We start from the raw sequence: 26,648 nt of genomic DNA on the forward strand, positions 1-26,648 counted from the left end.
CTTAGTTGCGGCACGCGGGATCTTTAGTTGCAGCACACAGGCTCTTAGTTGTGGCATACGGGATCTAGTTCCCTGACCAGGGATTGAACCTGGGCCCCCTGCTTTGGGAGCGTGGAGTCTTAACCACTGGACCACCAGGGAAGTCCCCCCTACATGCCTTTAAAAAAATAATGAACGTTTTCTTACGTACCACAGGGCACAGGGCCATTGCCATGCCTTTCCTTGGTGTCATTCAGTATCTGATCTATGACTTCATTTCCCAGATTATCTAACAAATGTCTTCTTAGAGTTGGTTTGTTCAAATCAAGATCTATATATTATTGTTTGATTGTTTTTTCCTAAGTCTCTTTTAATCAAGACCGGTTCTGCCTTCCCTTTTAAAAATTTTCTTTATGTCACTAGCTTGTTAAAGAAGCAGGTCAAAAAAAAAAAAAAAAAGAAGAAGAAGGTCAATTGTTCTGTGGAATTTCCACATTCTGGATTTGCCTCTCTTTCCTTGTGGTATCATTTAACCTGTTCCTCTCTCCCCATATAACTGTAAATGAGAGTTAAACACATGGTTAGATACTTTCAGCATTTTTGGTAAGAGTACTTCATTGGTGGGGCTGTGTGCCTCATTTTTTATTGCGTTAGGAGGTGTCAGATGAGCTCACTAACCAGAGTTCAAGTGGTACAAATAGTGGATTTTTGTTTGTTTTATTTTAAAATTACAGTCAGTTGCCAGCTAATTCTCAAAAGAATTCAAGATCTGGCAACAATTTGCCAGAGCTGAGTAGTACCTACCCCCTTTTAGTTTGCCACTAGCCCCTTTACCCCTCCTACGCTTGCTTAGATGTGGCTTACTTATATCACGCACCTTGCCTCTGTAGGCATTTGATTTTGTGATCCATGCTTTAAAAGTGCCACCGAAGTAAGTTATTACAATCCAGGTTTTTAAGAGGCATTTAAGTTGTTTCTCAGAGATTCAGTTTAAGATTGACAAGAGCACCCAAACGGGCCTGACTTTGGGCACAGGGAAACGTCTTAATCATTGGGTCATAGGTGTTTTACTGGGATTCACGTGACGTTGTCATTGGTGTTGACCCAGAAATCAGTGAGCAGTATGTCCTGCTACCTGGCTGGGTTACTCTGTCTGCTGTCCAGTAGTGAGCCTAAGGAATCTGAAGGTATCACTTCTGTTTCTTAATGAAATTTGTACCTGTGGGAATTGAGGCCTACCTACAGAGCTCTGGGATAGAGCTCTTTCCTCAGCATCCTGTTGCAGCCAACTTGGTGAAAAGTGAGAAGTTATACTGCGTGAGCGTGTGAACTGAAAAGCTTCAGGCTGTGTTTTAGTAAAGTCTGAATGGCACCCGCCAAACCAGTTGGTTAGAATAAGCTTTTCTGGCCTCATGTAGTTTTCCTTGTCCCCAGGCTTTTTAATAGTTATGTGAAATCTCTGGCAGAGTGAGAACCTTATTTGCCAAGGTTTGGGAATCATCTGCCTGGATGTTGTGTGCTGCCCCTGCCTGAATCTCTTGTGTCCATGTTTCCATGGTGGTTTTTCCTTCGAGGAGGATGATTTTCTTTCCGACTCTGACACATGGCTCTACAAGGCTGGATAGTATATGAGTACATTTTTTTTCTTGCCGTTAATCAAGAGTCCAGCAAAGTAAACATGGGCCAAAAAAGGAGCACAGCTTCACTGTGGGAAATCCAGGTCAGGTGGCCTGTCGCAGAGAGCTTTCACATGCTCAACGTATTATATTTGCTTGAAGGCTTTTTTTAACAGTGTGGTATGCAGGTGGTATTTTCTTCAGACCCATCCTTTGTCTTGCTTTTCAGTGCCCCTTGCATAGTTTGTGCACTCCAGCTGCTGCTGCCACTGCTGCCACCACCGTGCAGAAGAAAGCTGTGATGTGTGGGTGATACACATCTAATGCCTCCACCTTCCCCTCACCCCCCTGCCCCCACCCATGAACATAACTAGAGATGAGAGCATGGTTTTAGAAGGCCTGCTTCCTTAGGCAGGATGCCTTGCCTTGTCTTAGAGTGAGTTCCAGTTCCTAGAGTTGTATCACGATCCTTCAGGTTGGCGCTTCCAGAGCTCGTGCCACCGTGAAGCTCAAAATAGCTTGTGACCTGATTTCCTCTGGATAGCCTAAGCATGGACTTCATTTACAAGGATAGAGAAGAATTGAGTCTCTCTGCTAATAGGTAAATGTTTTGTCCATGATAACTCAGTTGTTGCATTGCCCCATAATTATATCATCAAAGCAGAGAAAGTTAGCTTAATTTTTTGGCCTCATGAATACAGAGATTTTATATCTGTAAGGTGGGTACCATGTATTTTTTCGGGGTTGCTGTGGGCATTTTATTAACTTCATGTCACTGATGTGGCCCTTTACTTTTGTAAAGTAGCTTACAATATGTACCCCGTGTCATTCTCCTCCACCCTGGCAACTCTTTGAAAGTATTCTTCTGTCAACTGAGATTTGGCGGCATGTGATGACAGGAGTTCATAAGAGCCTCTTTTTCTACAGGAAGAGGCTACAGATTGGCTTTCTTTTTCTCAGGCCATAAGAAACAGCTTGGTGAGATTACTTTCAAAGAAGGTCACAACTGGGACTGGGTTTTTTCCGATATTGATCCTATGAGTTTGCTGTGAGGAACAGCCTCTAACAGACAAGGTCTGGGGCCACCTGCCTGGATCACTGCTGGACTCTCGGGCTGATGTCTGTCTTTGTCTCTTTGTGGTTAGCAGTGAGTGGAAGTTTCTCAAAGTACATTGGCCCTAACTACAAACCCTTAACGCCCCATATGACCTCGGTCACCAAACCACTTCAGGGCTTTATTTTTATCCTAGCAGTTTTGTTTCAAGATGTGAGGTTGGTTTCTTTCCTCTAGCAGAGCAGAGTTCTCTGGGGGGAAGAAACAGAGTGCCAGGGTGCAGTTGAGGCTGGTTAGACACCAAAACCACACTCTTCGTCTTTCTGGGCTTGAGACCTGATATAAGCCATGGTGCAAACACCAGCTTCCACACGGTGAAGAAACCTCGTCAGATACTCGCTTCATTTATTTTTTGTGTTTGTTTTATTTACGTTTTTAGACAACTAAAATGTGGAGGAAGAGATGGTGTACCTTCCCATTCTGCTTCAGCCAGAAATCTAATTCTAAGAATGAATACTTTCTTAAAATCCAGTATTTCCCAGCTTAAGGTTTTTCATCTTCCGCAAGAGTGTTGATGAGAACTCTCGCAACTCACCAGGTCTCAGGAAACCGGATTACCAACATATCCTGTTCGCGTGCATGTGTGTATTCTGTGTTACCCACAGGCCACTTTCCACCCCACGTGACCTTTAGTTACCATCCGGAAAGTCAGGACCCAGATACCAGTCAGATTTTCCAGGCTTTGGTTTGGTTTAGACATTTTAGAAAATGTTAAGAGTAGTAATTCTAAAGAGACTTTCTGAGTGGCACGCATAGTGAATAGGAAGTTATATACCCTCAAGGGAGGGGGAAAGGCTGCCCCCGTGCTCTTTTCAGTAACATGTTTGAAATCGAACATTCACAAGAAAACTTGCTACTGAAATGCACAGGGGAGGAGAGGAGAGAACTGTTTAATCGATTAGAAGTCAAATACATGCCTCAGTTCTTAGGTTTTAAGACTAAATTCTGAAGCTCTTGTTGCATTCTTTAAAATTGTAGTGTTCATTATTGGAGTTGTTTATAACACACGGCATCGAATTTTATTTTAGTCAGCATCTCTCAATATAAGTGGGCTTTAATGAGTCAGGTAGTGAGTGCTCTGAACAGGGGTAGATACAAGACTGCCAGTGGCCTGCAAGCTAAGAAGCGTTTATTACCTTCCTATGTGAGGAGTTTTTTAAAAAGAAGAAGAGCGTGTGACAGGGAGACATACGTGGCCTGTAAGGCCTAAACTATTTACTGCCGGACCCTTTACAGAAAAAGTTGGCCCACCACTGCTCCAGAAGATGGGCGGGTGAAGGCAATTAACCCAGAGGTCCTTTAGGACCTTGATTGTTAATGAGGGTGTTATTGCCTTTTGGGGGCACAGTTCATTTTTCTGGCCTGTCACCATAGGATGTTTAGCATTCCTGGCCCCATCCACTAGATGCCAGTAGTTGGCCCCCATGATTTTCCAAGGACTCCCTGGGAGGGGTGGAACTGTTTTGGTTGAGAACCTACTGAGATTAAAAAAACACCTTGTTACGGTTTCTTCCTTCATTTCCTCTCCGTCAGAGAAACAGACCTAGAATTTGGCCCTTCGTGGCATAAGGATCAATCACAGTGAGAGAGAATTCCAGTCACTGGGGGAATAGGGAGAATTTTCAGTGTAGAATAAAAAGGTTGTAAGGAGGCCATTTAATGAGTGTGTCTGTTGGTTGTTCACCCTTCAAGACTTGTTCAGGTTGATGTATGATTTATGAAAGGTTTGTTTTGATGTTGGCCACGCTTTGGAAAGCATGTTCCTCTCTATGTGAGAGGAAGAGTGGCCATCTTTGGCCTTAATGTCCAGATGATTTTGAGATCTGTGGGAATCCGTATGGTGTACTTGAGAGACTTGTTCAAAGCCAATGTAAAGACGTAGTTTTGGCATCTCCTGAATAACCTGATATCCAGACTTAAGCCAGAACTCTGGGGTTAGAGAATTTTCCAGCCTGGGAGAGTCGACTGAGAAAAGTCCTCCTTTGGCTCCTTACCAAGTTAGACAAGGGAGCAATCAGCTGCTGAGTTCCAGCCAACTGGAATGTATGTGCGGGTGTACTATAAATCGTCCCTTAGGATCCAGCTCCTAGTCCGTGAAGAGCCTTCCACATAAGAATGAGACCCTTACACTGGATCCATGTTCAGTCTGCAGCTGCTATAGGAGGGGACAGAGTAGTGAGGCGATGTTACTAGTAGTGAGTGGGAGCAGCCCACTTTATATATAACATATTGTCTGTTGTGTGGGCTAAGAGACTGCACTGACCTTTCTGTTTTCCCCATGTTACCTTTCTCACCAATTTCCTATGTTATTTTAAGTTTCTCACCATACTCATGTGGAGCCGTATCTGTAGTTCTGTTAGTTGCAATCCCTGTCTACTCTTTAGGGTCCCGGGATTTCATCTGTCTACTCTGTTTTCACTGTCTTGGGTGTGATGTTTGGGCTAAGGTAGAGAACATGGAATAGTTGTCTTCTTGGCTTGTGATCTTACCCCAGTCGGTAGACCCTTTGTTTGGCTCCAGGGGGAAACTCAGGTTAACTCAGGTTAAAACTCGGGCTTCCTCCTGGAAGCCTTTCACTTTGCTCATGAATATTTAATATTGAAGTTACTGCTCAGTTTTATTTTCTGAGTATTAATATATAGACTCCCTAGACCAGAAGGAACTTAAAATGCTATCGAGATGCTTTCTGATGCTCAGTTCCCTGTAAAATGTACTTATCACACATTTTTATTATTAAGAGCTTCAGTGATTTTTCCAGTTGTCTATCTTCTGTCTACCGATTCAAAACTTGTTGAGCGTCTGCTCTGGGAATCACTAGGCATCTCTCCTCCTTTTGCTCTTTCCATGTCATTCATTCCTAGAACATGTACCTAGGTGACATGTTGGTCCGTGGTAGTATTGCTTTGACTGAATTGTACTTTGGTGTAAGGTCATCAGCCTATATTAAGACAAATAATAAAAGAGGCCTAGGGAATCCCTGCTATTTGCATTACTTGGTATCTTCTTTGTGGAAACCCACGGGAGAAATTTTTGCTTTTAGTATCAGAGATAGTTGTACTGTGTGAGGTTTTTTTGTGTTTTTTTTTTAACCTCATGCACATTTACGAGTTTGTTATTCAGAATAATTCTCTATTTTAATTGTTCCAGAGGTTAGAGCTGAACTCGTAACTGGCTTTAATAAGTGTCAGGGATTTCTGGCATGCATTTTGTGTTGTGTCCTTACTGCTCCTGACCTCTGATCGTTTTCTTGTTGGCTCCTCTTCCTTTTTTGTATTCTGTCTTGCAGTACGGTATATACCTTTATATGTGGACTTAAATAATTGGCTTCACAGTTTTATATGGACATTTTTCTCTTTTCTCTTACTTATCCAGTTGTGAAACCTCTTTCTCAGGTCAGCTAGTCATCTCTGAGGGGATCAGGGTTTTTCCTGTCCCCATTCAGGTCATTTCCATAAATATTTAGTGAGTAGCTTTGTATGCTGGTCATTATTCTAGGCACTGCACCTAGAAAGGTAAATGATATTGGTCCTTCCTTCAAAGATACAGTGTAGTAAGAAAAATGGATACGTAAGTAAATACTTGTAATGAAATGTTACATGTTATAATAGAAATATGTATACTGTATAGGGGTAATACAGAGTAGAAAGAAATTAACTCATGATAAACAGGGAAAGCTACCTAGAAAGGTGATCTGTCCTTAATTTTGAAAGATGAAACAAGTTCTTTAGGGAGATGTGGGTAGCAGACTTTTCTGGCAGAAGGAATAGCATGGATTAAAAACGTGGTGTGGTTAGAAACTGAGTGGTTGCTTCTGAGATTCCTAGCCAGGAGTCTGTCATTAGAACATCTTAGGCCACGGTACAGATGTCCACACCAATGCTGTCTAATCAGTCAGCTGGAACTGAAGATTCATCACAAAGTGGATACTTCTGGGCTTTTGATTTGGCCCAAGCTTAGAAGTGAATCCTTCAAATAGTTCTTCTTTGCTTTATTTTATGCATTAGCAAAGGTTGAGTCATCCTACAGTCATGCCTTCCATCATTCTGGGAAGCTTTCTGAGCCAAGCCTAGCTTGGCTTGGGAATAAGTTATGCACTGTGTTGTAACTGTTGGCAATAAGTCCTGTTCTTGCTCTTCACACGCACAGTAGGACTGCAACTACTGAAGCATATGGAAAAGAGGAGTTGGAATAATACCTCTGTGGATTTGCATTTTTCTGGGGTGTTTCTTGGTAAAGATACAAAAGTCTTATTATATCTAATGAGATTTTGAGCTGACTTGTGCCACAAATCTCTGAGATGCTAGCCCCTAATTTGTAAAGTAAACTATTTGTAAGTCAGTTGACATTCTCTTTGAGGAATTTCTTTGGCATATTTTCTTTTAGACTTCCGGACAGATCTGTAAAACAGTATGGCTTTTAAAATACTTTGAAGTGATACATATCAAAAGGTTGGATAAGACACTAGTAGATGCCCTTGGTGCCCCCCTGAGAAGCTGTCCCTTGTGGCTGATGCAGACTTGGAGTCAGATCTTCTGGGTCATATTCCTAAATTTCTTTTTATTTCTGCCAACACATTTCTCAGTCTCTTTCCTTGTTTCTGCATCTGTAAAATAGGATCTAACGTACACCATCAGTAGATCTGGCATTTAACACCGGCATAGCTTTCTGCACCTAGGTGGAGCCACAGCCTTTTAGCACAGTCACCTTCATTTTTTACCACCTCAGAGTTAGAACCTTGATGGGGGTTAGGACATATAGGACAAAGGATACTGGCATGAAATAAAGGCTTTTTGTGGAACAGCAGCAAAGGTTGTGGTAATTTGAAGAAAACTTCATTACAGTATAATACACATGCAGGAAAGTGCATGTGTCAAAGCCATACAGGTTGATCAGTTGTCACAAACTAAGCAAACTGTGTAACCCAGTGTAATTGGTTTTTATTTATTTGTTTGTTTGCTTGTTCGTTTGTTTTTGGCTGTGTTGGGTCTTCATTGCCGCACGTGGGCTTTCTCTAGTTGCGGCGAGCGGGGGCTACGCTTCGTTGCAGCGTGCGGACTTCTCATCGCAGTGGCTTCTCTGGCTGCGGAGCACGTGCTCAAGGTGCGCGGGCTTCAGTAGTTGTGGCACGTGGGCTCAGTAGTTGTGGCTTGGGGGCTCTAGAGCACAGGCTCAGTAGTTGTGGCGCATGGGCTTAGTTGCTCCATGGCGTATGGGATCTTCCCGGACCAGGGATCAAACCCGTGTCCCCTGCATTGGCAGGTGGATTCTTAACCACTGCACCACCAGGGAAGCCCCGGCGTAATTGGTGTTTGACTCGTCATTTTCGTGCTTCTCTTTCAACTCTAAACTCACATTTTCCCTATACATTTCATAGTAACAGTGGAAGGGATAAAGCACTGTAAATAAGTTAGGAAGAAGTTAATGTTCATGATTTACCTGCTTTCTGGTGTGCCTAAGATTGATTTTCATTGTTGAGAGAAGATAAGGAAAATGAAGAGGAGAATTGGATCAAATACAAGGAATTTGAAGGTGTTTGCCGTGCCTTTTCAACTAGATATTTTGAGTCTGGGAACCAGCACAAAAAGGATATGACTGACAGAAAACTAGATGGAAGCGGGCCTTCCTCCAGTCACAGTGAAACTGAGTCTCTCACCAAAAGTGCTGTGGTTTTTGGCCTTAATGTTGAACTCTGGCTGTTGGGGGAAAAGTGACATCATGGCCAGCCTGCTCCTTGGCGATGCTTGGGTCCAGCTGGGATGTGGGATCCTGCAAGTTCTGTGTTGCATGTTTATAGCCTTGCCTTTGGTGTCCAGGTAAACGCCAGGCTGCGTCAGCTCATTTTGTCATCTATGTGTAACCCATTTTTATTCCAACCATTTTCTTCCCTTTCTACTGCTAGCTGCCAGTGAGGTAGAGGTGCCTCTGTTGATAAAGAACAGATACAGAAGTTCACATCCAAACCTGAATAACCATTTTTAACTTGAAACACTTTTCCTAGGAGTTGATGCTCCAGAATCCTTCCCTTATTTGGTGCCTTGCTTAAATCTGAAGCTCACATGAGGTTGTCAGAGCGCCCTGTAATGCTGGTTATTTGCTTTTTGGTGCCCACAGTAGAGTGGTTTGTGAAACCTTCTTTGTGACCACATCTTTCTTAAACTGAAGCTTCGTTCTTCTCTGGGTTCTTAGATTAGTTCTTACTCCTCCCTTTCCTGAGATATTCAGGGGTGTTCCTGTATTGTGGTAGGTGGGTAGGCAGGAGGGTATGTTTTCTGATATTTTTTCTGGACCATGCACAGTCCCTTGATGATAGTGTGCAAATGCACATACATTCTTTGATACTTGAAGAACTCCTTCTTAAACAGGCGGGTTGTGGATTTATCTAGAAAAATATTAGGGTTTTTATTTTACTAGTTTTATTACTGGTGTTTTACTGCTATGGAGAACAAGCTTTTATTCACTTTTCCCACTTTTCCTTTTTCTCTCTTCTGGCTGGCATTATCCTAGAGTGCCGTTGTTAAGTGCTTCCACCGACTTTCATGGTATGATCTGGACTGGAAGTGTCTACTTCCCTTAATCTGCAAGAGTTCTCGGTTGCTTTGGCCTAGTGGTCTTTCAGTGAATGATAGCTGGAGCCATTGGTAGGTTTTTGCTTGGGGTTGCTTTAGCTTTTGGCCTTTATAAACATCCTCAGTGTGATTCTTGGTTCTGCCAAAAAAGTTGCCCCTTTTAAAGGTGGAAGATTAAGAGCTCAGACTCTGGAACCAGACTCGGGCTGGTCACTTAACCTCTCTGTGCTCAGTTTTCTCATCTGTAACATAGAAATAATAGTAGTACTTACTTCACAGGATTGTTGTGAGGTTAAATGGGCTAATAGTCATAAAGTGCTTAGAAATGTGCCTTACACAGAGAAGGTGCTGGAGAAGTTTTGACTGTTACTAAGGTGGTTGAGTATGACACACTTGTTTTGCTCAGCTGGGAAACCTTGAGCTCTCGGTGTCTGAGTTCTGTCTTTGTAGGTTGGGGTACTTTTAACTCCTAAAGCACAGAGCCAGCTCTGTAAATTCAACCTGTCCTTAGTCGGGAGCTGCCCCCAAGCTTCTGAAAGGTGCAGTCCAATAGTTAAAATCAGGTGTGAGGCCACACTTCCACACTATGTGGATTATACATCTGGGCAGAAGAGTAGAATAGGTTCTTCCAATTCTTTGCTCCCATTGGCTGAGCCTTATTTGTGGTTCAGGATGTGTCTTTTGCTCCGATCATATGGCAAAGCCAGAAATTATAAAAGTATGGGTATTATAATCTTTGGGGCAAACTCATATCCATCCATCTCTTCAATCAGCTGTCCCTCACTATTGCTAATTCCTGTGTCCTGGTATATAGAAACGAATCATTCACTAAAGGACATAAGCCTGGAGCTGTGCTGAGCGGTGTGGTAGCCACTAGCTATATGGGGCTATTTAATTAAAATGAAATAAAATTAAAAGTTCAGTTCCTCAGTCACCGTAGCCACCTTTCAAACACTCATTACTCACCTGTGGCTGATGGCTACTGTATTGGTCAGTGAAGATAAGAAACATTTCCATCATCATGGAAAAATTTTATGGACAGAGCTCATATAAAGACAGATATGTGTATATAATAAAGATGTACCATGATACCCAGTATCACAGAGGCATGTGAAATAGTCTCTGAGTCTGGAGGATAAGGTGTCAAGCTCAACCTGGAGGTTGGGAGGAGGGTCTTAAGCAAGGAAAAGAAGGGCTTTATTAGATATAAAAAGGAGTGCATGAGAAGGCATTAGATGGAGATTGGCCATAGCAGCAGGAAGAACATGGTGAATTTAGGGCATCACAAATAATTGTTTGTTGCTGAAGGGTGGGCTGTATCAGCAAGAGTGGAGGCAGGAGGAGCAGCCAGAGACCAGGCTAGAAAGGCTATTTGTTCAAGTATTTATCGGTTACCCTCTAGGAGTCTCTGGCTGTGGTGAATGAAATCCACAAAGTCCTTGCTGTCATGGCGTGTGTGTAAAAATTGGTGATAAGTGCTATAAAAACAGTGTAAATTAGAGCAGTCGTTCTCAAACTTTGGTACAGTACTATCATCTGGGAAGCTTTTAAAAATCATGATGCCCAGGTTTCACCTCCACGCCAATTAAATCAGAATATCTGGAGATAGAAGTCAGGCGTCCGTATTTTTTAAAGATTCAGAGGTAATTCCCACGAATCGTAAAGGTTGGGAACCACTGGGCTAGAGAGAAAATATCGCCCCCCCACGCCCCCTGCCCCATGCCCCCTGAGTGGGAATGTGCTTAGCATATTCAAGTATCAGGAAGCCGCAGGAGTGGAGAATGATTATTACACAGGACTCTTGTAGGCCATTGTAAGGACTTTGTCTTGTATTCTGATGTTAGCTGTGGTCTCTTCTTGTCCAGTCTCTTGAGCTGGAATGTAGCAGATGGAGCTGCTGTTACTCAGGATCAAAATCCTTAAATCTCGATAGTACTCTGTTTTCTCTTCTTTTCTTTTTTTAAAATGTTATTTATTTATTTTTGTCTGCGTTGGGTCTTCATTGCTGCGCGTGGGCTTTCTCTAGTTGCGGCGAGCGGGGGCTACTCTTCGTTGCGGTGCGCAGGCTTCTCATATTGCAGTGGCTTCTCTTGTTGCAGAGCACAGGCTGTAGGCACACGGGCTTCAGTAGTTGCAGCACGTGGGAGGGCTCAGTAGTTGTGGCTCATGGAGCACAGGCTCAGTAGTTGTGGTGCACGGGCATGTGGGATCTTCCCGGACCAGGGCTTGAACCTGTGTACCCTGCATTGGCAGGCAGATTCTTAACCACTGTGCCACCAGGGAAGCCCAGTACTCTCTTTTCCTTTGAGTACTTTTGGGTTTTGCCAAATTATCCTCCAGAAAGAGAAATATTTAAATTCTCATAAATAGTGGTGAGTGTGCGATTTCCCTTCAGCATTAGTATTAGTATTAGTACTGTACTGTTTTTCTTGTGAGTTTTTTCTGTGTATTACCTGGATAATCTGTCTTACTACTATCAAAACTATATATTTTATTTATTTATTTTTTTAAATGTATTTTTGGCTGCATTGGGTCTTTGTTGCTACACACGGGCTTTCTCTAGTTGGAGCGAGCGGGGGCTACTCTTTGTTGCGGTGCATGGGCTTCTCATTGCAGTGGCTTCTCTTGTTGCGGAGCACAGGCTCTAGGCGCGTGGGCTTCAGTAGTTGTGGCTCGTGGGCTCTAGAGTGCAGGCCCAGTAGTTGTGGCGCACGGGCTTAGTTGCTCCGCGGCATGTGGGATCTTCCCGGACCAGGGCTCAAACCTGTGTCTCCTACATTGGCAGGCGGATTCTTAACCACTGTGCCACCAGGGAAGCCCCTCAAATCTATATATTTTAATAGATTCTTCAACAGTCACTTACTGAATATGTATTAAGTACCAGACACTATGCTAGGCTGTTTAAAAATATTATTGAAAGGAAATAAGGTAAGAATATCCAAATTATTTCTGAAAATGAAATCAGTGTTTCACTTAGTTTGCGTAAGACTTCTGTGTGATTCTAAAGACTTCTGCTTGGTTCTGGGCCACTGCTGGTCTCTGTAAATTGAGTTACTTAGAACTAGAACTATTGGGAGTTAGGGACAAGGGATCATGATTGATTGAGCGTGAAATGATGGTTTTCTTTGTCTTCCCTCTTTTCTCTGTCTCTATTGCCAATGGATGATTGCAGCAGCTTCTTAACTGGTCTCCTGGCCTGTAAACATTTCACTCCGCACTCCCTCCACCCAACCAGAAAAAAAAAAACAACTAAAATTTCTAAACAGTTGTCAGAATGTCCTTTTAAAAATGGAGGTTTGCTCATGTCACTTCCCTGCTCAAAACCCTTCAGTGGCTTTGATTAAGATCAGACTCTTTAACAAGGACATCTACAACTTGGCCCAGCCTATTTCTTTAGCCTCCCTCTTGTAGAATCACTCACCTGGCCATGCCAGTCTACAACGTTCTACTCTTGGGACCATCACACATGCTGTCCCCTGTGCTTATGAAACATAGGCATGACTCTTTACCTCTTTTCCTCTGAGATCTCTGATGCTCCTGCTGTGGAAATACACAGCATCCCATCCTTCGCCAATCATGGTACTTTATAATTGTGTCAACCACAGAGGAGGCATTATCTCTGCCTTGTTCATAATTCATGCACAGTGTCATGTCCCTAGAAGATGGCAAGTAAGTTTTTGTTGAATGAGTACATGAATGGGTGGACACAGTGTGAAAAGGACCTCACCATCATCGGCGCTCTGTTGATCCATTCATTTAAAAGAGGGTTTGAGCTTGTGTATGTGCCTTTGGGAAACTATTTTCTGGTGCCCAACTCTTCACCAAGTGGGAGCTTCAGCCCTGTCCTCTTCTCTCCCACTTTGTGCAGTTGCAAAGGCGTCCCATCTCCCCGATTTTTTGGGTGGATGGGCATGAGAGTTCCCAGGCTCTGAGAGAGATGAGTCAGAAACAAGAGTCATTCAGAAAGTAACTCAGTCAGAGTAACAGTGTCGCCCTTTGGCTGAACTTTCTCTCTTTCTCTGTATACCTTGAGATGCTAAGCTGGTGGCACTTCTGAGCTGTAGATTGTCAGACCACACAGCACAGGTTGAATTTACTTTCCCTTGAAAAGTCCTGGGGCCCTCTGACCTAAGTGAAATATTGATTGGGCTTGGGTGTGTTGTGTTTCCACCCCATAGTGGCTTCCAAGGTGGAAACCTTGAGAGCCCCATTTATATTTCTCTGTAGCCTTCGGGGTGTTTGAGTTCAGCAGTCTTTTGGCATTTGGTGTATTTTGTGATAACATAGAATAGGATGGTGTTTGCCCAGAAGCTGGTAAGAAAGATTAGATTTAGTTAGAACTGTTCATTTGTGGGCTTTTAGAATTGGAAGGAACACTGTGGATTGGTGATTCCCCTGAGGTGATAGGTGGGAGGGTAGGTGTCAGAACATCCAGAGAGGCGGGGCTTGCTATTAAACAGCCTATGAGATTCATTGCTGTTTCCAGTATGTGTGTGGTAGCCCGGAAGTGTTGTGCAGGTACAAACATTTTTTTGAGACCCCAGTGTTATAGATGAGATTAAGGCTCAGCATCCTTTTTCTGTAAAGGGCCAGATAGTATTTTAGGCTTTTGGGCACACTCTCAGCTACAGCTGCTCAGCTCTGCCTTTGTAGGGGGAAAGCAGCCACAGACAATATGAAACAAACAAGTGTGGCTGTGTTTCAATAGAACTCTATTTGTGGACCCTGACATTTAAATTTCATATAGTTTTCATGCGTCATGAAAAATTCTTTCGATTTTTTTCAACTGTTAAAAAATATAAGAGCCATTCTTAGCTCATGGGCCACACTAAAAAACCCTTCGGCCATAATTTGCTGACACGTGATCTAGCCCAGGGATTCCCAGATCTAGCTGTCTTTCAGAATTACCTGGAGACCTTTTAAAGATGCTGATTCGCAGTCCCCTTCTCCCTTCCCTGAGGATTCTGATTCTGAAGGACTGGGGCATCTATATTTTTTACAGACGCTCTTCTTGTGATGCAACACACTCAGGGTTATAGAATCACCGATATTGATCTCACCCTGCCTTCTTGTTTTATAGTTGAAGAAACAGCCTTAGAAAGTTGACGTGATTTGTCGATAGTTATATAGAAAATAAATGGCATAACCAAAATTTGAACCCAGGTCTTGAACCCAGATCAGTGGTCTTTGTTCATATTATTCCGTACTACTCCCTCCCCCACAGTAAACAAAGGAGCGATAAATACAGAATAGTCACAAATGCGTGGTTCTTTCTTTTCTTTAGACCTAGTGCCAGTTTTCCTCCTGAGAGCCAGCCCGGTACTCTAAGCTCAGCTGTCCCTCTGCTTGCTGGCTGGGTTTTCCGGAGCCGACTGGTGATTTGACATTTAGCCCAATTTCCCTCCAGTTTGCTGGCTTTAAGTAGGAGAGATAATGAAGTAATAGCAAGTAAATTGCTTTAATGTAAGACTTTGTTGAGGCAGCACTAAGCTGCAGTGTGAGAGTGAGAGCTGTTGTTTCAAGGGGTGCATTGGTTTTAAGAGGCACATTTTACACTTGAATTCACATGGCTCAGATCCAGCCATCTAAGTAGGACAGCTCTGCATGGAACTTGGGCTTAATTAGAGCTAATTGAGCTGTGGTCCTGCCCAGAACAGTTCAGGGGTGAAGAAACTGAAGGTGAAGAGTAATCACCGTACCTGCTCTACCGCAGCCTCAGTGTGGCTCTTTGGGATTCGAAGATGGATTTTTGTGATTTGCTTTGTCTCCCTACAAGGCATTTGAGTCTTGCTACTTGACTTGCCTGTGCATTTTTATTTATCTATATCCTGGAAAGAGGAATACTGAAAGTTCTAATGAGCAGTTTTTATTCCTGCTATATGAGGATTATACTGCTGACTTAACCGGAAGGCTTCCATGTTTTGTGTGCCGGGCCCTCCTTCCTCACTTTCCCTATCATCTCCTTAGATCTCCCTGCCACAGACTTTTCCTGGCTGAGGGATAGTGACAGTAAGGGAAGCACAGTCCCTCCTGGCACCTTCATAGTCAGAAGGCCTTGTCTTAGGTTTTGGAACATAAATGGGGAGTTGGCACGTTGGTGTGTTATTTATCTTTTATTCTTGGGCTACAAGTTCTTTGGCTCTGGGGACCCTGTCTTGTTGGTCTGCTCTTGATTGTGCCTGTCCGGGGAGCACAGGGATGAAGGTGGGCAGCTTCACCTCTGTGCTCACATTCTTTTCCACCTGTGATCTCAGTGCTTTAGGGAGATAACTGGGCTTTGATGGCAGGCTCTGAAAGTCCTGGACATTTTCTAACAGGTACCATTGAAATTTGGTCTTCACCTATGTTGTCTCATATCTAAGGGGATAGAGCCCCCTTTTAGAACACAACAAAGTTTTTTTTTTTTTTTAGTACTTGGTATATAAAAGTAGAGACATCCCAGATGAATAAATTAGAGAATGATAGTTTGTTCCCCAAAACGCTTTAAAGACGCATGCCGGAAATCCTCTTAATACTGAGGAATTCCTCTTAATTCCTCCTACCGTCCTTAAAATGCTTCACTTTTCAGAAATTCAGTTTTCCACACAACTTTTTAGAAGCAGGAACAACTATTAAGAATTAAAATTGGGCATATTTCAGAATCCTCTCCTCTGGTGATGTCTTGCAGCCTCTGAGGAGCTGCTTTCTCTTTCCTTGCTACACAGTCCATAAAGCACTTAGGCAGTTCTGAGTAGTAATAACCGGGGCTTGCATAAGACATTTATTCCTCAAAATGCTTTAATTTGTATGACTTCGTTTTATCCTTTCAGCTCTGAGTTAGGTACCGTCAGTGGTAGAAATTCCATTTTACAGTTGAGGAACAACCCAAACCATTTTACTCATAACCCCATAGTTAATGGAAGGACAGACTTTGTTGTGAGTGTCCAGAGACCTACCCATGCAACTATTGCCATTAGTGTCTCTTTGGGTCCTTGCTTTTAGATGGTACAAAAGGCCCAAGAGTCCCTTGTGAGTCGGCTATGGACTTAAACCAGAGAGCCAGGAGCCCTTTAATAATTCTAACACTGTCTCTTAGGGCTACACCCAAGAAGCATTTTTAGTTTCTGGTGAACAGTATGTAATTGCACGAGGACGATCTGGAGACAGATAGTCTCACCATATGCGGAAAAACAGTTCTTTCTCTACCTGAGTGAGACCATCTGAGTGTATTGTTGAGAATCAAAAAGCTCCAAACATGGAGCCAATCCATGGTGATGTGTTGGAGAGGGAGGAAGCTCAGGCTAAGACCTTCCTTTTGTGGACTTGGTACAATCCATGGTGATGTGTTGGAGAGGGAGGAAGCTCAGGCTAAGACCTTCCTTTTGTGGGCTTGGTATCAGTTAGGTTTTCCAAAAGCTCTGCCGCAGCACTTGCTGACTTCGTGTTATTAATTTACGATAGTGCCTAGTCCCATTTTGATCAATGTGTAACAAATCTACTTCCTCAGTATAACATGCTTTACCTCTCTCTAGAATGTATCTACATTTTAGCTCCTTTCCTACTCAAAATGTTGGTGACAGATAAAGAGAAACTATATTTAGGGTAACAGGTACTTTCAGACTAAAAATAAAGCAGTGGTTCTCATTAACCAAGGTCAGAGAGAATGTGTGTATAGTTTGACAAAGTTTGCTAAGATTCCCTTCACTATCACTAGTTGAAAAACAATGCACTGAAATCCACTGTCTACTAGATATAGTTAAAATATGATAATGGCAGGTGTGAAGTCAGGTAATTAAGTAGGCTTCATCTACTACCCTGAGAGAAGGATCTTTGGGAAGTATAGCTAGAACGCCAGCATTAAAAAACGCCAGCATTAAAAAACCTCACGGTGCACTCCTTTTGTTCCAGGAGGCATTGTGAGTTACACACTGTTTCCTACCTAATGGGTAGGGAAAACTTAAAGGTGAAACTGAACTGCTCTTTTTAGTTGCTCTTCCCCCCTCATTGGCCCTTCATGAATAAGCTCACCTGTTCTCTTCCTGAGATAGATGGCAGTTTAAGGGGAGGAGAACTGTTTTGGAATTGGAGACCTGGGTTCAAGTTCTGTCATCCACTGGTTTAAGTTGCTTGAATTTCTGAGCTGTCTTGCGGCTTGGGGGATAGTAATTGGCTTGAACGAGATGGGTTAATATCGTTCTGTTTCTACCAAAGTATCCTGTATATATAAATAGAACCAGTTATGGATGAGTTAACCAGTTTATGATTGGCAGCTGGAAAAAGGGACAGTTGAGTTAAAACAAGAATAGAGAGAGAATATATATTTTTACCTTTTTATTTTGAAATAATTTTATACCCATAGAAAAGTTGCAAGAATAATACAGGGAACTCTTGTATATCCTTCACCTGGATTCTCCAGTTGTTAACATTTTACCCCTCACTCTACCATTCATTGGGAGAGAATGTTCAGCTGACACTTGAGTGTTTACAGATGCCGAGTATGTGCTTTTAGTTGCCTTATCTCATGCACCAGTCCCTTAATGTATGGGTACTGTTATCTCCACTGCGTAGAAAGAAAAACTTTGGGAGGTTAGATCAGTTGCCTGAGACCCCACAGCAGGTAAGTGGCAGAGGTTTGAGGGGTAAGTTTTTCACCACCTTCCTTTGCATTCTAGCCCAGGCCTTGCCACTAACAGTGGCGGAGCCCTCGGCCATTTATTTTGTGGCAGGTCCTCATCTTTCCCTTCTGTTCATGGAACCCAGTGTCCCCTGCCCTGACTCACCTCACTGTAGAGACAGGTTACATTCCATGAAGTATCCTTTTTAACTACAGAAATCAGAGTTTTGTCTGGTATTGCTGATTAAGTGTAATTTGTTGAAGCAAATATAAAGACTGAAGATTGTTTGCAGTTTGTGGTTGAAGTCATCGGGGAGGCGAGAATGCCCTCCTTTCCTCACACCCAGCTTCCTTGTGAAATTGGTGGAACTGCCACAATTTGACTGGTTTTCTGTTTTGCAAGGGTATAAACCAGAAGAGTATTTTCCTCTTGGGCAGAGCATCCAGGATGCTGGACTGTTCCTTGCCCTAACCACCACCTTGAGATCAAAATCCTTTATCCGTCTTCCCTGTCAGGCTACAGGGCCCTGAGCATATTGCTTCCAGGAGACCAGGGACGATGACAGGGTTTGGTCTTTAGATTATTTCCACTTTCTTTGGAGTTGAATTTTTTTTCCCTGCCTTGTTTTGCTTAGAGGAATGTATCCCCTAAATTTTGATAGAAGTAGATTTTCTAGAACCTTGAACTGAGATTGAAAACTCGGTAGCTCATGGCTGTGTGAGCCAGATGTGGCTGGCAAACGTGTGCTTTTGGCTTGCCTAATGTTTAAATTTTTTTCTTTAGTAGCCAACATTTAAAAGCCAGAGGATTTCACATAACCCCAGCTTTCAGTTTTTCTTTCAAATAAAAGAAAAAAAAAAAAAAAGGAAAGGTTTGAACTTTTATTTTCAAAGCTGGAGAAGTACAATTTGATAAGCTAGTTAGTGGTGGGATTACCTTACCCTTGGTTACCAAAGAAGAGTTCTGTTTTTTGGGTAGGTAGAAAAACAACTCGTAAGAAGGAGAAGGGACTTATCCAAGATCATCATCATCCCAGTCCTGTACTTGTCAGTGTTTCATTTCCGTCGTTATGGGGACAGAGTGACTTCTAGATGGCAGAGGGTGACAGCCATCTACCCAGCTTAGTTGGAATTCAGTGCTTCGCTCCCTGCACACAGACACTACTGCCAGCAGGGGGTGCTGTCCGTTCACCGAGCCTGCTGTCATCTTGGCTCAGCTGAGCAGCAGCTGTTGGGCATGGGCCCTGGGTCTGTGTGAGAGTTTGGGCATGTTCATTTGGTTCCCATCCCTAGTGCCCACCCCTTAGACCCTGGCCAGGTTATTGTGTCACTAGGGACTCTGTTCAGTAACAGGAAACTGGGGAAAGTTTAATTGTTTTCTCCTCTCTTTTTTTCCCATGCAGCTGAACAAAAGGTTCATCCTCAGTTTTCTCCATGCCCATGGGAAGCTGTTTACCCGGATTGGGTAAGTGTGCAGGATGTTTATTTTATTTTCCTACATTACAAGTCATTTTGGAATTTAATATTGTTAGCAACTAGACTGTGTTTGTAACTGAGGGCACAGGGTGTGAATTCTTAGGGGCCTCCACCTTCTCTCCTCTTCCTTTCACTCATTCTCCTACTGTGCTCATGAAGTTTGGGAAATATTACTCTCCATCCCTCTGGCTCCCCCTTCCCTACCTTTACTAAAGCCCCCTTTTAACCACAATCTTTTCCCAGCCCCCACCCCAATCCCTCTGGGTTTCTCTTTCCTCTGCCTTCCGGCTCAGCCCCTAGTGAGCTCCGCAAGGAAGTCATGCTTAGTCCCTGGGTGCAGCTGCCAGGGGTCCTCCTTGGGGGAAAATACTATCCACTAATTTTCCCTTGAAAATTAGTGGACAGTAATTTCTTTCTTCCAACATTTTCTCTTCCTTCGAACCATACCCCTTCCTCCTGTGCTCAGTTTCCTGCACCATATTGCTGACCTCAGTAAATGCTAAGACTTCTCTTTGGTTTCACCATTCACCACGGATTTCCATATAAGTCTCAGGGAAGGTGGTGTGGGTGAGACCCTGTTACTTAATCCATTAAGCCTCTGGGAAGAGATCAGGTTTTGAGTATCCCTTTGGTGGATCCGAGTTTCTCCTCACTGTGTAAAGCTGGTGCCCCTGTGCTGAGTGCCTCGTTATTCCAGGAGAGGAACGGGTGGCAGTGCCCTCAGGTCGTCTCTGCATTTTAATATTTTCTGAGTTGGAGGTTTTATTGTGAACTACCCTTTGAGGTGATTTGCTTTGGATTATAGTTCCCCCAGTTGTTGTCAGTGTTTGCCTTTCACTTTCTTTTTCTTAAGATTTTAATTTATTTTTTTGGCTGTGTTGGGTCTTTGTTGCTGCGTGCGGGCTTTCTCTAGTTGTGGTCAGCAGGAGCTATTCTTTGTTGCGGTGCGTGGGCTTCTCATTGCAGTGGCTTCTCTTGTTGCAGAGCACGGGCTCTAGGCATGCGGGTTTCAGTACTTGTGGCGCGTGGGCTCAGTAGTCATGGCTCGCAGGCTCTAGAGTGCAGGCTCAGTAGTTGCGGCGCATGGGCTTAGTTGCTCCACAGCATGTGGGATCTTCCCGGACCAGGGCTCGAACCCATGTACCCTGTATTGGCAGGCAGATTCTTAACCACTGTGCCACCAGGGAAGCCCCTCCCTTTCACTTTCTGTCATAACCTTGTAAGTGTATCTGTAATGCTCTAGAAGGTTTCCTTAGTGGGAGAAGCTGAAAAGCTTTGTCCTGCTTGAAGAAACACTGTTTGTGGATGGTGAACTAGACACTGTACCTTTTACATATTCATTTGTCATCAGCCTGGGCAAGAGTGACAGGGATGGCTATAGTCTTGATTTTGAAATGACTTGGGAAACTTGGAGTAGTGCCAATAGATGCATCTCTACTAGCAGAAATAAGTGTGAAGTGATTTACTCAGCAAAGTAAACTAGGTGCATCAGTAGCAGCCCCTCACCCCACCCCCACGTCAGCTCTACTCTGGCAGGAGTTTTTGCTTAAGACTGTTGTATCCCTAGTGCCTGGCATGTAGTAGGTGCTCAGTAAATATTTGTTGTAGGAATAAGTGAATTATTACAAGAAATGGGTAGATTGTGAAAGACTGGAGAGCAGGATCTAGTATTCTATGGGTCGTCGTAGGCCAGTCAGTAGTGAGTAATGTAAAGGTGCAGTTGCAGGGTTATTATCTTATAATAAGAAGATATTATTTCATAAAGTAGCGCATCATATGAGAAATACCACTGTACTGCACTTAAAGTAGGTGCTATGGTTCCTTATCTCTTTATTTCTTTTAAAATTCTCATTTAAAAAATCTTTTTTTCCCCTTACTACCTTTCTAGTCAGTATTTTCTCCTTTTTTCCTTTTCCTTTGTTTGTTCTTTAACTTTTTATGTACCTCATGTTTGCTCTAAGTCAGGATTTCTCAACCTCTGTACTGTTAATATTTTGAATCTTATAATTCTTTGTTGTAGGGGCTGTCCTGTGTAGGCTGTTTAACAGCATCCCAGGCTTCTACCCACTACATGACAGTAGCATTCCTTCTCTTCACCCCCAGTTATGACAATTAAAAATGTCTCTAGACATTGCCAAATGTTCCCCGCAGTGCAAAATTGCTCCTGGTTGAGAACCACTGCCCTAGGTATTTCTTAGCTCTGTTAGAGACTCTTGGGACTAAAAAAGTTATAAATCTTGGTCCAGAGTATACGAATGTTTAGGAGATATATGTGTGTGTGTGTGTGTGTGTGTGTGTGTGTGTGTGTGTGTATATATATATATATATATATATATATACACATATACATACATACATATATATATCTCACACACACATACTTATATATATACATATACATATATATACACACACACACACACACACACACACATATATATATATATTTTTAAATCAGGTTAAGCATTAGTTAGAACCTTATTTTTTCCCCTTTTTAAAACTCTCATATTTAGATATTTTGAAGGAAGTTTGAGAAAGGATCACAATAATGATTAAAAAGCTAGAAATTGATTTCTGAGAGGACAAATTAATCTTTAAAAAAAATAAGGTAGGGCTTCCCTGGTAGCGCAGTGGTTGAGAGTTCGCCTGCCGATGCAGGGGACGCGGGTTCGTGCCCTGGTCTGGGAAGATCCCACATGCCGCGGAGCGGCTGGGCCCGTGAGCCATGGCCGCTGAGCCTGCGCGTCCGGAGCCTGTGCTCCACAGCGGGAGAGGCCACAAGAGTGAGAGGCCCGCGTACCGCAAAAAAAAAAAAAAAAAGGTAAAAAAAGTTTTATTTGGAGACAGCTGTTGGGGGTACCCTAACTGTGTTTAAATATTAGGGTCGTAACCAAATAGTTTTGACTTCTTTTGGATGACAGCAAGAGAAAAATAAAATAGGCTTATGTTGCAGCTGGAGAGGTTTGGGTTAGGTGTAAGAAGATTTCACAGAGGGAAGACGTTCAGGAATTTTCTTTTCTGGAAGCCTTTGCGAGCGAATAGATTATCTCATTTGTCAGAGGTGGTTTGCTGTGGTCCAGATTATTTTTCAAGATCTCTTCCATTCCTGCATATAACATATTCTGTTGGCAAAAAGATAAGGCCAGTCTAGTTGCACCTTCATGAACAGTGAGTCGTCGTAGTGTTCATATGAGGAAAATATATGTAAATTCTAGGCACCCCAGCCCCTCGGTGAGTATTCCTCTTGTGCTCTCCTAGAGGTAAAAAGAGAATTGAGCCCCATATTTATTCTGGAAGGCAGAAACAGCAATAATTTTTCTATTGGAAAAAAAGAAGTATAGAAGTCTGTAAGACTAGAAAAGCAATGAGCCCGAGCCACACACAACAACATGGACTGCTGCCTAATTACCAAGAAGATGTGAAATGTGGGAGGCGTTGAAAACGAATTAAGAGTGAGGAGATTGTAATGGGGAGCAGCTGAAGACACATCCACTGTCCCGCCTGCCTGCTGAGAAAAGCCCCCCGTGGCTCTCCCAGTCTTCGTCTTGTCCGTGCCCCGTGTTCTCCGTTGCATCCGCGTATGCTTGAGGGCCTAATGTGTGCCACGCTGGTCTCCTTCCTCTCAGCAACCAGCGAAAAAGAGGTGCGGAGTGTTAGATGGAATCAAGTGCCAAAGAGAGTTTGTTTTTCTCCGCTGACTAGTTCTAAGACCTCGAGAGGGAACAAGTCAGAGCCTCTGTGGGCTCTGGTTTCCTTATCAGTAGTTTAAATAGATGATCTCCAAGGTCTGTTCCAGTCCTTATGTTCTGTAGCACTATGATTTTTTTTCCCCTCATTGTTACCCTGTCATACGGCTTAGTTGTTTTGTTTTGTTTTTTGCTACTGGTTCGCTCCTATCTTGTTCAGTTTTTAAAAATTAAGATGTTAAGAAAAGTTAGGGAGCCTGATTCTTTTCTGCAGAGAATGTTGTCTGGCCCAGCTGTGTTCCCCAGCATATGAGAGGTTGGGTCCTGCCCCGTTAGTCACTATCTGAGTCACTCACGGGTCTAGGTCCCAGTATTGTCTGAAAGACTGGTTTCTTGAAACTGCCATTCAAATGAGACAAGGTATCTCTGGAGATCACTTCAGAAAGCAGTCACTTTAGCCAGCCAGTATCCTGAAAGTGACCGTACCTTCTGCAGCTTTAAAGGATGGGGCCGGAATCCTCTCAGGCTCAGGAAGGGGAATAGGTCAGGGTGCCGTGTGGCTCCTGACAGACACTGGCTTTCCCCGGGAGAGGCAGATCGGACCTGTGCTCAGACTCCTCTGAGAGAGGTCGGGAAGCCGGCAGCCTGTAGACTTTTGATTTGTGACAAACAGAATAATTTTGCTTCCCATTATAGCCTAGGTTGCAGTTACCACTTTAGTTTTTACTTGCTTGCCGAGTCATGCTATTTGCACAGCTTCAAGATCTCTTGGAATTCAAAGGCTCATGTTTATTTTGGACTCTGAATTGTTAAGAATATAATGTTTGTGTCTTGATTTTTTTTAAAATTATAAATGTATTATATACAAAAGCCAGAAGTATTCATTGTAGGGGAAATCTTTTTACTATATACAGTACTTATTGTAAAATATTTAGAAAACCCAGCAACAAGAAGAAATAAAAAATTATTCTCACTATCCAGAGATGACTATCTACCACTAACACTTGGTGTATATTTTATCTTCTTTTCTATACATCACGCACACACATTTTCTTATTTATTTTTTACAAATATGTATAAAAAGGGATCGCGTTAAACTACTTTAAAACTGTCCACATTTAATATATGTTGGACTTTCTCCCACATGATTAAAAAATCTAATACAGCTTTTAAAAAATAGAATTCAGTTGTATGGATGTGCCGTTTTCATCATCGGCTGTTGTTGGGCGTTTTAGGATGCTTCCAGTTTTTGGCTGTTATAAATTGCCGTTTTTTTATGCTTTCTCTCCTCTTCCTCTGCTGCTACTACTGCTGCTGCTTCTTGCCTAAAACTTTTACAATTATTACATAAGTAATGTATAAAATCTCCTTATAAAAGTATAACATTCTTTTCTAAAATTTCTTTCAACTCTCCCCCAACCCCTGTGCCTTCCAAAGAGATAATGCCGGACATCAGGTTATGTATTCTTCCAGACCTTTTTACTATATTTACATACTTACACATGTAGCCATAAAAACCATAATTTTATTTTGTGGGTTTTTTCCTAAACAAATTGTATACTGTCATTATCTCAGTTTTGGTATAATTTTCGTTCTGCAATATGGGGTGGAGGGAAGAGAAAGAAAGAAAACTACTTACAGGTAACTTGAGGCCAAAAACAGACATCATTTTGGTTACGAAACTGGGCACCAGAAACGCTGTTATTGAGCTCTGAGGAAGAATCTTTTATCTGTGTGTCCTTCAGTTGTGGCCTAACAAAACTGATTTTTGTCTGAGAATGCCATCTTTCCTCATATCTCAGAATTGAAGTTACTCTAACTTATGCATTTGATTTTTTTTTTTTTCTTCTGTTTTAATCATGTTGAACTAGTTGAAAGGCGAACGGGGGATTTTTTTTTTTTTTAAACTTTCGAAAAAAAGAAGATGTGGACATTTGGCCTGGTGCTCTTTTGAGACTTCATTCTGACCTAGGGAGTGTTAATGGATCTGTTTCAATTCCCATCCAGGGAAGAGGCTTCCTCAGACACAGCCTCGAAGCAAGACTGTCCCACGTGACACTTCTGTCATGTCGTTCTGTGCTGGCTCTCTACCGCCTTTCAACACGGAGACACATGGCTCTGAAACTTGCCCAGTGTGGCTGCTTTTCAAGCAGAGTGAACTCTGCTATTCTCGTAACGAGAAGTGCTAGCCCCCCTCCCCACCTCCACCAGAAAGAGTGCTGCACAGTGTCAAGATTTAAAATGAAACCTTTGTTATAGCCCATGGGGAAAAATGGATCCAGTCCAGCCTCAAACATATCACTCTCTGCCATTCCAAACTGACCAAGAGTTTTAATGGTTCTGAAATATTTTAGAGGGGGGGTGAAAGAGTGTGTTTCGGTTGTTTTGTTGTTGTTGTTGGGTGGTGGCAGTGGCATTTGAAATGGCATGTGGGGGGAAGAAAGCCTGGCATGTTTTGTGCCAATGAAAATGAGGGCAGCTCAGCAGAGAAGGGCACTGGAGTATAAACTGTAATTGACCCATAACTGTGGCATGACTTCTGGGTACTAGGAGGTAAGTCATAGGAGTTGCCTCCAAGGGCAAGGAATGAAGATTGCCAGGAGGCCAGAAAGCTCTGGAGTTTTCTGACCTGAGGAAGGTACTCCTCAGCGGGGAAAGGTTCAGGTGAGAGTAGAAGCACCTTTCCCTAGGACTTGAAACGGTTTTGTATCTTTTGAGGAGGATTCCCTTCCCTGTGGCTTTCCAGAAGCTATTTATTAATCCAGGCTGGAGCTCTCCCTCACCCCACCCCACAGGGTATCACAAGCAGTTTGTTTGTTTTTGAGGGTGGGGGGGCGTTGAGGATGGATAAAAGATACTCTGCTGACCACGAATTGTTCGGCATGGCCCTAAGGCCCGTGTGCCTGGTTTCTCTCTCTAGCACCAAGTTCAAATTTGCTTTTTATTTCTGAGGACTTCAGCTGTGGTTTGTTCCTGTTGCCAGAGGAGCTCCAGGCATGCACCACTGTTTGTGGCCACTTTTGGCAGGCATTGGTTTGAATGACCTCTCTTTAGGAGCCCTGGGTCACTGGCTAGATTTCTACCTCCCTACATTACAGGCTCTTCCTGTATTGGGAGTGGCAGTTGGCCAGGGCATTATATTTCCACTGGCCTGAAAACATACAGACCCTGATGAGCAGAGGCTTGTGAGAGGGAGGAGGACAGCAACACAGGAAAGACCGAAACAGATCATCAGGGCCCTAGGTCGAGGGATTCTTCCAGGGGAGATTTGGGATCCTTAGGTGGAGCGATTAGTGTGAGAGTCCCTAAGTAGACGGCCGCAGAACTGCGTCTGGTTTTCTGAAGTAAAGCTTTGAGTGAAGAATCTTTAGATTCACGTACCTCTTCATAGAATATGGTTTTCATAGCAGAGAGTTTGGGGAATATGCCAGTCTCAGAGCTTAAAGGAAATTTGTTCACTATTTAGAAAAACTGATTGTTTCAGAGAGAAACTTTGATTTCAACTTGAATCCAGTTATTGCCAGAGGTTAGGAAATAGCATACCAAAGCATGAAAACTCATGGCGGTTTATCCAAAAATTGAGTTATTTCCATCTCTAAACTCTGAACTTCTTTCTCT

General features: G+C 42.9%; 1 protein-coding gene across 2 annotated transcripts in view; it reads left to right on the forward strand.

The window, feature by feature from the left end:
* The window catches only part of SMG6 (SMG6 nonsense mediated mRNA decay factor), a 236,652-nt gene that overhangs the window by 30,629 nt on the left and 179,375 nt on the right, over positions 1-26,648 (forward strand). For both annotated transcript variants that reach the window (XM_079904807.1, XM_079904808.1), the window contains exon 9: positions 19,272-19,333. In XM_079904807.1, the coding sequence (XP_079760933.1) occupies positions 19,272-19,333 (62 nt within the window). The remainder of the gene's footprint in view (positions 1-19,271; positions 19,334-26,648) is intronic.

This window comes from Stenella coeruleoalba (assembly GCF_951394435.1).
Source record: "Stenella coeruleoalba genome assembly, chromosome: 19".
Lineage (NCBI taxonomy): Eukaryota > Metazoa > Chordata > Mammalia > Artiodactyla > Delphinidae > Stenella > Stenella coeruleoalba.